The 12305-nt window shown below is 39.4% G+C and overlaps 1 protein-coding gene across 2 annotated transcripts in view; it reads right to left on the minus strand.

Annotated features, from left to right (window-relative positions):
• Positions 1 to 12305, minus strand: part of SLIT3 (slit guidance ligand 3) — a 400487-nt gene that overhangs the window by 52301 nt on the left and 335881 nt on the right. For both annotated transcript variants that reach the window (XM_083718777.1, XM_083718776.1), the window contains exons 26-27: positions 10811 to 10935; positions 6499 to 6587 (exon numbers count right to left, since the gene is read on the minus strand). In XM_083718777.1, the coding sequence (XP_083574903.1) occupies positions 6499 to 6587; positions 10811 to 10935 (214 nt within the window). The remainder of the gene's footprint in view (positions 1 to 6498; positions 6588 to 10810; positions 10936 to 12305) is intronic.

Consider the following 12305-nt stretch of genomic DNA (forward strand, 5'->3'; position numbering starts at 1 on the left):
CAATTTGAACTGATTGCACAGAAGAGTTCCTGACACTTCTCATCCCACACTCACCACTCATAGGTCATAATAGCTAGAAGGGACAGGGATATATCTTTAGAAGGGATGACTGAAAACAAACTGCTTGAATCAATTCTACTTAAAGCACACTAAATCAGTATGAAATATTTTCTTTGCCTGTCTTTTACCTCATTAGTACCAATAAAAAACGTCCTCTTTCTGACCCTTTGGTGATACTCAGGATCACATGAGGCAGATAAGAGAAGACAGGAAGAGCTGGCACAACATCTTTTGTAGCCAAGAAAGGGGGTGGGGGGAGCAGGATAAAAGAACTCTAATTAAATAAAGTGATCCATTCATCATGTCTCCCGTTTCCATTACAAAACCCCATTTTTCAGGGCTTTATAACTCAGCCATAAAAATGTGCTCTAGGCTGCAACTTGGCACACAAGGTCTCAGTTTGGGAGCACAGATTCATTCTTTCATTTGAAAAGAAAAGAAAAATGAGGAGCCTGTACTAGCTTCTTTTATTGTCTATTTCTGTATGCCACATTTTGACTAGAACAGGTGATGTTTACAATAAACAGTATACTGCTAATAAGGACTGGCAATAAGACAACACTGTTCAAATAATATGCATTTCCATCACTAACATACAACATTCAAGCTATAGCTATAAACTCAGGAACCGTATCTTTGTTTAAAAAAGACAGAAAAGGAAGAGAGAACTTTTGAAACCAGAAGTATTATTTATTGGCATATGTAATGAGGGCCTATTTATTTATTTCATCCAGATTGATTAACTGCTAAATAAATACACTGGTACCTTGGGCTACAAACACTTTGGGTTACAAATTCCGCTAACCTGGAAGTAGTACCTTGGGTTGAGAACTTTGCCCCAGGATGAGAACGGAAATCGTGTGCCGGCAGCAGCAGCTAAAGTGTGCCTCAGGTTAAGAACGGTTTCGGGTTAAGAACGGACCTTCTGAAGGAATTAAGTTTGTAACCCGAGGTACCACTGTAAATAAGCACTAAGCAGTTTAAATATAATACAAGCAGGTCCTGCTTTCTGAACACAGTATGTTCCATGGAAACTGTTCACATAATGAGTCCATGGTTACCATTGTTTCCTATGGATATATTTCTAATCTAGGATTTTTTGAATCTCTCTCCCTGCTTTTTCAATGGCTGCAGCCAATCAGCAAAAGAAAGACAAAGTAAAAAACTGATTTGTCTCAACACTCCTACTCTTTGATTCATTCAGTCTAGTTCCCCTCCTCCTTCCATTGTTTCTGCCCAGAAATGGCTGCTGACGGCCAGCAAAACAAGGAAGTAAGGAAGCCATTTGATTGGATAAGTGAATCTGCAGAGCATATAGTATGGTTTGGGCATAATTCTTAATGTGAGGATAAGTGAATTTTTGGATAGGACCTAAGTATAGTATAAATTATTCCTTAAAGATAGCCATTAATCTATACAATTTTTTGTTCCAGTATGTAGTGTTGTAATGTGCTTTTGGAAATGGCAATTGATGCAAAATGTAGTGGCCACGGGGGTGATGGGGCAGTGGATTGAATGCATTTACTGGTAATCCCCATTTTAAAAGTTAATCTGGTTGGCTTGGTGCTAAAAGTCCTGCTCCCATATATACCTGCCTGTGCCTTGAGGTGTACAGATGAGGCTTTCCTGGTGGTCCCCATACAGCCTGAAATACACAGCACAAGGCTTTGGGAAAGGACCTTTTCAGTTGTGGCCCCATGCCTGTGGAATTCCTTTGCCACTTAAATGTGTCTAGCTCCTTCATGATGTCTGTGTCAATAATCAAATAAATAAATGATGTAGCTGGGAGAGCTACTGCGAAAATTATGTCTGTTCTGACTGGAATCTCAAGCAAGAGGACTACACTGCATTAAACACAAACCACTCATTTCCTTCTGTGTGCCACACTAAGACTTCAGGGAAGGCAAACATGATTAGCCTTAAACTAGTTCTTCTGGTGAACTGAAAAGATTCAGGGACACGTTTCATTTCATATGCAAGCATAAGCTATGGAAAAATAACTGCCAGAGAAAACATAAAGATTAATCAAATCTGAATGTGTAGTCAGAGAGGTTGGAAACCTGATTAGAGTAGAGGTTAGGAATTAAGACAGGAATGATCATATTTGGCCCTCCAGCTGTTTTGGGACTATAATTCTCATCATCCCTGACTACAGGTCCTGTTAGCTAAGGATGATGGAAGTTGTAGTCCCAAAACAGCTGGAGGGCCAAGTTTGGCCATACCTGAATTAAGAGATTGGAGGCCTGTACATATGCCATACAGTAGTACCTCAGGTTAAGAACTTAATTCATTCTGGAGGTCCGTTCTTAACCTGAAACTGTTTTAACCTGAGGTACCATTTTAGCTAATGGGGCCTCCCGCCGCCGTGCTATTTCTGTTCTCATCATGAAGTAAAGTTCTTAACCTGGTACTATTTCTGTGTTAGCGGAGTCTGTAACCTGAAGCGCCTTTAACCCGAGGTACCGCTGTATTAACAACTCAAATTAAGGAAGAGATATTCTCTCCCCAATTCCTGGATGTGATTATATGTTCTACAAAGTTATAGCAGCTGGATCATGCTGGATATTTTATTGATTGGGCTACCAATCCGTAGAGTCAGAGCTTACACAACATCACCGTGTTGGTGGGGTTTGAATTTTTTGAAAGATGCAGGTGTTTTTTGTTGTTGTTTTTTTGTTATGGAAATTTATAACATAAATTATAGTGGCAAAACGGAGTTGTGTGTACAAGGCTTTAGAGTGGGAGGTTTCAGGAAGCTGCTGACTACATAAGCCACAATAAGGACCAATTACTATGGCTGCATATTCCTTCCCAGGAAGGGTATTCTGTTAACATGAGTGCAATTGGCTAAATCATGTTGGAAGATTCTTTACACATCTTCCCTACTGAATGGGAACCACACAATCTCTTTGTTTAAGTTGTAGTAGCCATGCACTTTTCAAACATATTCATTGGGCCAAACTCTAAACCCTTTAAGGTGCCAGAAGAACGTTGTATTTTCACTAAGAAACATGCATCTCAGTCTAGGGGCATTGAATACACAGCACAGAACTTAATGACAAACTTTTAAAAGATTTTTATCTTAGTATAATTTTTATTTTAACATAAATTTTAAAATATTTTTATTTTAACAGAGCTTGAGATGGCTGGCTATATTAAATGTACTAATGTATATTAGCATGCTCTATCAAGTGATTTAGTATTTGAATGAAATGAATGCTGGCCAGATGTACTGCAGTTTACAAATCAGCTGTTGTGTTCAAAACAGCAAATGTTTTAGAGCCCTTTGGCTAAAGAACTACACACACCTGCATATCAACTGGACAGACTCAATAGCCCATAAACACCGAACTCATCCATCAACTGTGGAACATTAACACTGCAAAATCTATTAGTTAAGTTAAAAAAAAAAAACTTAAGTGAACTTTGTATTATTGGAATAATGCAAAGCACATTGGTGCACTTCAGCTGAAGAATAACATATACACTCAGCACAGCAGCTATATAGACTTCATCACAATAGGCAAGTTCCAACTAAAATTAAATATTTGTGAGTAACATATATCTCAATGGATTAGTTAAACACATGCTTAAACCTTTCCCATTCATATCAACAGTACATAAAAATGCTTTTCTGCAGTTTGATTTTATCTGATACTCTTAAGGCTTCAGCAATGATGAAAGGCTGGTATGAAGGTAGGTTTGTATTCATTCTTAGTAAAAACAGCATGGTACTAATATACAGTGGTGCCTCGCTAGACGAAATTAATCCGTTCCGCGATTCTCTTCGTCTAGCGGTTTTTTCGTCTTGCGAAGCAAGCCCATTGACAGCTTAGCGGATTAGTGCTAGAGCTGTCAAGCGGCTTCCAGCGATCAGCTGTTAAGCGGCTTATCAGCGGAACAGCTGATAAGCGGCTTAGCGGCTTAGGAAAAGGGCAAAAAAAGCAAAAAAAAACCGCTGGGGGACGCAAGATTTTTTCGTCTTGTGAAGCAACCCCATAGGGAAATTCGTTTTGCGAAGCGCCTCCAAAACAGAAAAACCCTTTCGTCTAGCGGGTTTTTCGTCTTGCGAGGCGTTCGTCTTGCGGGGCACCACTGTAGTACCTTCCTGATATCTGTGCCACTTATTTCTCACTGGGCAACTTTTGACACAGAACTGTATAAGTGGATATTAGCTGGAAATCAGTATTTATTCTGATCTATTTATTAATGTTAATTAATTTTAGATATTATTGTCACCTGTATCTCAGAATGCAATGCTGAGATAAACCCCTACAGCCCTGAACACAAAAACACATTCTAAAAATGTAACTGTTAAAATATGTACCAGTGGGGTCAGAACAATATCAGAAATATAGACCGTTGCTCCTGGAGGAAGCAAATAAAAACTGTGAAATGGGTACATCTAGCTTTGTTTGCTGTTCCTTAAACCAGGAATTTACATGAAGAAAAATACAACTTTAGAATAAACTGTTTACTGCTAAAAACCTGAATTTGATTTTGATTCAATGTTTCATTTTATCCCATGCCCTTTGCTGACACTCTTGTGGCAGCATGCTATAACAGTAGATAGGAGTAGTGGGATCACCTGCTGTTTAGGCCCCTTATGTTACCTACAAACAGCAGGATAAGGAAGGGTGTGAGGATGGAGTTTCAGTCATAACAGGGTGAATTTCCTGGCTTATGTCACCACCTTCCCATTACTCAAAAGATAATTTTCTTGTCTGTGACTACAGGAACTTGGGAGTTAAATCACTTGGCATTTCATATGGAGAAACACTTTGGCTTAAAATCCCCTCTACAAGAGCAAAGATTTGACAAGTTTGGCAGCTGAGCTTATATATTTATATGTTTCTCTGGGAGGTGAGAGGGGGAGTGAATAGATTATATAATTTCTTTCACAGGCCACACAACAGAAAGTTCCAAGGGGGCCTTCTCTTTTGCACAGGAGAGATAATAGTCTCTCATCTTGACACACAAGGGTTTTAGGAAGGCAATTCTGCTTCTGCCAGCAGAATCTACACAGTGAATTGAAATAAAACAGAAAAAAATCAGTGCCAGTAAGTTCAGAATTTAGTGATGTCAAATTCCTCTCTAGGTGGCTTACAGCACATATAAAAAATTGTAAAACATCGGACATTAAACATTTCCCGATATAGGGCTGCCTTCAGATGTCTTCTAAACGTCAGATAGTTGTTTATTCCTTTGACATCTGATGGGAGGGCGTTCCACAGGCTGGGCGCCACTACCGAGAAGGCCCTCTCCCTGGTTCCCTGTAATTTCACTTCTCGCAGTGAGGGAACTGCCAGAAGGCCCTTGGAGCTCCCACCCACCTGTCCCTCAATTTCCAAACCCTTTCTCTTTAAATAGTTCTTGGGGGGAAACAGCTTGCCCAAAAGGGCAATGGCATCCTTTTGTCTTGTACACTGCAGTGCAATGTGCTAGGCTCCAAAGGGAGAACACTCCCTGCTCTAGAGCACCACTGGTGTCAGCTGCATCAGATTTTAATCCACACTGAGATGAGGTTGTAGTGCCTAATGTCTCCCTTTTCTTTAAATCACATATTCTGAGTCCTCATAACTTTTATCAAAAACTTTGACAAATGAATTTCACCAGCATCTCCAGTTCAAACACTTTCCATAACAAGAACCTAACATAGTCTGTGATAACAAGGTAGCCCATTTTAAAGGAAAATATATCACAGTAAAATCAAACTGAGGTGATGATCCAGCTGAAAGTTAAGTATTGTGATTCCAACTGTTTTGAATGGGAGAGTTAAGTATGTGCTTAACACATCCATTCAAAACAATGGAACAAAATGCTTAGGTTTACTTGGTTCATGACTGTAGCGTTTGCCTCCTAGATGGGTCATAAGGAAAGGGTTAAAATGAGTGTGATGTGATTGGCCAGTGAGAATGCAAGGGGGGAGTAAAAGTTAGAGTGGGAGGTTTTGAAAGTTAGTTGAGGTTTGGGAGTTGGAGAAGGAAAAGGGAGGAATAGGCAGTGGGTTGTTCGAGTTGCATTGTGAGAGAGTGAGAGGAATTGTTAGGTTGAAGGTAGAAGATAGATAGCTGGAATAATCAGTTTGGAGTTGTTAGGAACTAAGATTAAGAAACTGACAAGAGAAAAATTAACTGAAACTATACACTTGTTCCTGCATTTAAAAATAAACTTGATTATTTGTTAATGTTAACAACTGTCTGGACTCCGTGTGTCCCTGTGAGAAACGGGGTGGTGGCAGCGAATAAAGCAATCACAGTGGTGGCAGAGGGTCAAGAGACCGTCAAACGTCCGGGGGCCCTGTGTGATCGCCACAATGACCTAACACAATTTTATCTTATGGACGCTTTTGTATGATAGCCTTTTCTGTTTCACAATAATGACAGCTAAGTTGCATTATCCACTATCTTTGTTTTAACACAATTTGCTTTCAGTTACCTGAATCCATTGTCTGTAAGATGGCAAGTGCCTCCATTCTGGCAGGGATTCTGAATACAGGCATTAATAGGAGTACTGCAGTCTCGACCCTAACAACAACAACAACAAAAAGTCCATGTAAAATGGTTAGTCCTATTTTATCTTTGATGTAGATGCTGATTCTCATCTCCCTTGCCTGCATTTTCTCATTGAGAGACACAAAGGATGCAAACTTCAGAAAGAGATCATCCAGTCCTATTCACTGAAAGCATTTTCCTTAAAGTAGGTTTTTGAGAAGAGAAGAAGAAATAGTCAAGTAGGAATTGAAAATATAGTTATTTTATCACCTAGAGATAGTTGCTTCCTATGTAGTAATGCACTTGTAAAATATCAAACATAAGCAATAAGAAATTAATATATATGAGACATAAGGCAAGATACATAATGTTTGTAACTTAAACAACATCTCAGCAAAGCAGCATTATATACTATTGACTTTTATCTTTGTAGCAGAGTTAATTCATTAAAAATACCAAACAAGTTAGTGCTTATACCATGGGTAGGCAAACTAAGGCCCAGGGGCCGGATCCGGCCCAATCACCTTCTAAATCTGGCCCGTGGATGGTCCAGGAATCAGCGTGTTTTTACATGAGCAGAATGTGTGCTTTTATTTAAAATGCATCTCTGGGTTATTTGTGGGACCTGCCTGGTGTTTTTACATGAGTAGAATGTGTCCTTTTATTTAAAATGCATCTCTGGGTTATTTGTGAGGCATAGGAATTCGTTCATATATATTTTTTCAAAATACAGTACGGCCCCCCACAAGGTCTGAGGGACAGTGGACTGCCCCCCTGCTGAAAAAGTTTGCTGACCCCTGTTTATACCTAAAAGCAAACTTTCAGTTGACAAACACCTCTGTCAAGCTGCTTTGCTTAGTGGTCACCTAACTATCCTTGTGGAATCAAAGCTTATTAAACTGTTGTCAGATTGGCATGTTTGCCTATGTAATCAAATGTGTCATTTATGCCGACTAATACACACAAAAGGACACCTGCAACAACCTACACTAAATTAATGAATAAATAAATAAAATTTAAAAGCAAGTCAAGGAGACTGCATTTTGCCTACAACACCAGATAAAGCTTAAATTTCTTTGTTCTTCAGATACTTTCAATGTTGTATCTTTAAAGCATAACTTCAAAGGAAGATAAAAGGCTGATTATATCTTAGCTAGAAATATTTTATCTGATTTCTCCAGCATTAAGCAGTGTTAAACTTTGCACCAAGAACAGGGAACTTTCCCCAGTACAAGGGCCACCTTCTGGTGGCTAAATCTCAGTGACAGGCATGGCCAGAGGCAAAATGAAGTGAGTAGTGAAGATACAGTAGTCTAGATTCTGCACGCACTAACACACTTTTCTCGGTCCTCCATGCAAATAAGTGATAAATATTATCAAAGGACACATTCCAGCTAGGCAAAAACACTTAAGGTGGGGTAGAAAGAAGGGCTGGTGAGGTTGTGTGGCTTGGGAAGACACCCAAGAGTCAGATAGAGAGGCCTGGAAGGCACATCCAGCCCCAGCCCCTGGGTGTGATGTTCCCCACCCTTGTTATACACATGGTTTGACAGTACTGTACATAAATATATAGATTTTGCTTCACTAATGCTTATTGGCATAAAATGATGGGAGGAAACTGATATCCTACTAAGTTGATTGTTCTATCAGGGCAAGCATTTTAGCCAGTTTATGCTGCCACATTTTCACACATTTCATCACCAGTCTACTGAGGACAAAAAGCAGCTTGGATTTGATAAGATCTTTCTTGCTAAAGATAACATTCTGAAATCTTTGCTGAGCAAATGCAAGAATGTGACAGAGTGCATCAGGGAAATTGAGTTCATTGTTAAATGGCTGCATTGCTTATAAGAGAAGCAGTGCTTTGAATCTGATGTTTCGGGAATGTGCATTGTATGCAATTTCAAGAAAGGTGTGGAGCTAGAGTACATCTCACAAGGGTGACACGAGAGCTCTCACAGGACTTCTCTGTCTCACCCATAATTGGGAGTAGTTCCCCTTGAGCTATGAATTTCTTACTTGCAAACAAATTCAGTTACAGATATAAAGAAAGCATAAAGTCATTGATTGGCATCTTGACTCTCACAAAGATGAAGTATAAGTTGTAATAATAAATAATACCTGGGGATCTTACAATAGCCACTTGTTGCCCAGTGGCTGCATTGCTAACCTTAGAAGGAAGAAGTGGTACAATCAGCATTCTACACTACTACTTGACATGACTAACATAATTCAAATGCATCTGACTTCCTGTTCGAACACAACTATATCCATTGTACTTTAAAGTTCTCTCAATACTACAGCATAAATGGCTTTTATTAGTTTCCAAAACATATCAATATTTTGGTAAATATGAAAATGGCCTCATAGAGGTATTTTTGAACCCCCCTTTCATAAATAACCCTTTTATACCATCTGAAAAGCCACTCCTGAAAACTAGATTAAGTTCAAGAGTGGCCTCTGACACAAGGAGCTGAAATTGAAGAAAAGTAAATAGGGAAAAACTTAGTGAGTGTACAGAACAACATGGACATGTCCAAGGGGCTCTTTGGACCCCCCCCCCGAGATGTGTTTGAATGGAGGACCATGTTTGTGTGGCACTTTAGATGCACTAAGTGTTTTAGAGTACATGGAGAAGGGTATCAAACTTCAGAAGAGATTAAGCACACATCTTGCATACAGAAATGTCCTAGGGTCAATTTCCTGCCATCTCCAAATCTCAAGCGGCAGGGCTGGGGAAAACCCCTGCCTAAGGCCTTGGAGAGCTACTTGCCAGCCAGAGTAAACAATACTGAGCTAGATGGACCAATTGTCTGTTCCAGTATAATGCAGCTTCGTATGTTTACAATATTTGCAAGTCCTCAGCACAGCCAAGGACTTTAGAACTTCAACACATCCAACCCCTATCAAGTCTAAGCAGAGTTTTACTCTGGTTTCCCACTCATTTACATGGTAGAAAGATTTAAAAAGTGGTATTACACCAACTTTATGATCCATTGCTTACAGAAGTTCATTCAATTAATATCAATCTACTTTTTGGGAGTGCTTCTTTTATGTCTGGTGAGGCACTACAGTGCTCATCAAGGAATATAAATGTCCATGTAGATATCCTCTAAGCCGACCTTCCACCAACCCAGTGACTTCCAGATGCTTTGGACTCCAACTTCCATCAGCTCCAGCCAGCATGGCCAATGGTGAGGGATGATCAAAGTTCAAAGCTTCTGGATGGCACCAGACTGGGGAAAGCTACTCTAATTTAGCTACAATTGGTCCCCAAGTTCTATGTCTAAGACTTTATCCACTGAATTCTACTCAATTAATTCAACACTCCAGCTTCATTTGTGACTACTTTCATCTGAAGCAACACATGCAGCTGAAGACTTGCTACATCTTCTGTGCTCCAGATAAGGAAATACTTTTTGAGTTGCCTGACTGAAGAATCAATTAAACTCTTTCAGCTCTCTTGCACAACCATTCTTGCATTAGGGGTCCTGCCATCTAACTGATGTAACAACGCACTCCTCCACACAAGATTTTCTTCACATCGACATCAAACAAGGAATAACAAATGCTGAAATGGCAGACTCAATACAATTTATCAAGGTAAAGGAAATAGCTTCCAGATGGACAGACGTGTTTGGTGCTGGTTGGTGAGAAGGAAGCAAGGTATTGTTACTGAATTAGCATGACACTCTAGAAGAACAGCTTGGTACAAAAAGAATTATCTTTTCATATGGTTCACATTTGAATTTGTCAAATGTCACTTCTGTAAAAAAAATATGTGGCAACAATGTAGGGGTTTTCTTGAGGGTTGTAGAAGGCTTCTACTCTCTTTCTCCCATGTCTCTGGTACTAGTTGCTCTTCTACTCCATACTATCTGAATATGGCCCATACAGATGCAACAGTATTTTTAGATTAGTATGCACACACACATAATGTCTTCAAAATCTCAAGACGGTATGAAATGGAAAAGTTATGAAATGTGTTAACATTACCCGACATCTGGACAGCAGTTTCCCCAGCTGGGCACTATAGCATTTAAAAGGGAGCCCAGCTGGGGCTCATCCCAAAAAAACACTCACCCCAAAAAATCAGATGCTCCAAATTAATAACCCATACTAATTTCTGCCACCCATGCATCGCTAGCAGAGGTTGTTCATCATAAACACCATCCCCACTGCTGCACTGCATTATTTAAGTAGTCAAAAGGCAAATTAAATTTCCACCGAGAGGTGTGGCCCAGCTGTTATCATACCTTGTAGCCGAACGGGCAAGTACATCGATAAAAATCCAGTGGGTCATTGCTGCAAGTCCCATTATTTTTGCATGGATTGGATAGGCAAGGGTTACACTTGGATACAATACTGATATCAGCAACTCCTAAAAAGAAGCAAAAGCACAACTGAAAAATGTGTGTGTGCAGTTTATGTAAGGAACATTGATTTTTATTGACATAATTTTTTACAGTAAGGAAGACAAGGCAAAGGACAGTAGAGAAGGGCCTGTTCTTACGGATCAGCTGGATCTTTAACACAAACCTCTTTAACAATAGTGGGTGGTCCAGTCTGTAGGGTAGAAAAATGGACCACCAGATAAGGGAGGGAACTCCTTAGGTGTGCTGATAATTATTAGTTTAAACACTATTAAAAGGTAGTGGTGGTGAAACCAAAACATGAAAGACCAAAACTTGTATGTGTTTTGTCCTCTTTGCTGCTACCATGGAACTCTCCTAGCATGATAGCAATGCAGAGGTACAAGAGGTACAGTGGGCTTGATGTCTCTTACACTGATAGGAAGTATTTGGTTTGCTCCTTGCTTCCCTTCAGCCCAGAGCTTATAGTTTAGGGAAATTAGACTTGGAAGCTGCTGTAACAGAAACTTATCTCCTGATCTGAAATCTAAGATCCTTTAAGGTGTTTAGAGCTCTGCCCATTTAGCTCAATGTGGGTTACCACAACCACAATCAAATATATGGCTTATTTAGAGATCTGAGCCACCACTCTCAAAATGGAATACAGATTACTGTATGCCTTTCTCTGCAGCATAGAAATAGAGTAAGAGACCTTCTATGGTTCTTACAGCTTAGCAATAGTATGGCATGAGTGGCAGCAAAGTAAGATGGGCAGAAAAGCTACAACGGTGTATAGCATATCTTGTTGTTAAGCCTGACATTTATTTCTCAATTTTTCAATTTTGAAGCAAAATAGTTGAATGTCATGTTTTCTATTTACAGGTGGTAAGTGGTTCCCTTTCAACTTGAAACCTTTTTGTTTCTTTAACTCCTCATGGTAGTTGAAAAAGTCTACAAATGTAAACAGTAATTAAAAGCATTAAAATACATTAAAACAAACACAAACAGACCTCACACATTTTTCCACATATAGAAGGAAGTCTCATAGTTTATTACATAGAGAACTGTGCAATTATGAAAATACATGTGACACTTTTATCTTAGCAAACTGTTTGAAAGGCAGGAAACTTCTTCACTGGATGCCACTACAATCTATTGTGTCTATCTGCAAAAGTGATGGCTAAGGAGGCAGCCTATAGCTCTGCATGTTTGCCAATATGGAAACAAGAGGATTTCAAAGACTGAGGGGTTCAGGAGCTTTACATTAATGAGTAACGAAAATGCCGGTAATATCTTTGTCATACACTGCCAAACAATAATGAGTGATAATTTATTTTGCATTAAAATGTTTAATCAGTAAAATTTAGAAAGCAAAAACTTTGTGAAACCCTTCGCATGA

This window comes from Podarcis gaigeae, assembly GCF_964106915.1.
Source record: "Podarcis gaigeae genome assembly, chromosome: 2".
Taxonomy (NCBI): domain Eukaryota; kingdom Metazoa; phylum Chordata; class Lepidosauria; order Squamata; family Lacertidae; genus Podarcis; species Podarcis gaigeae.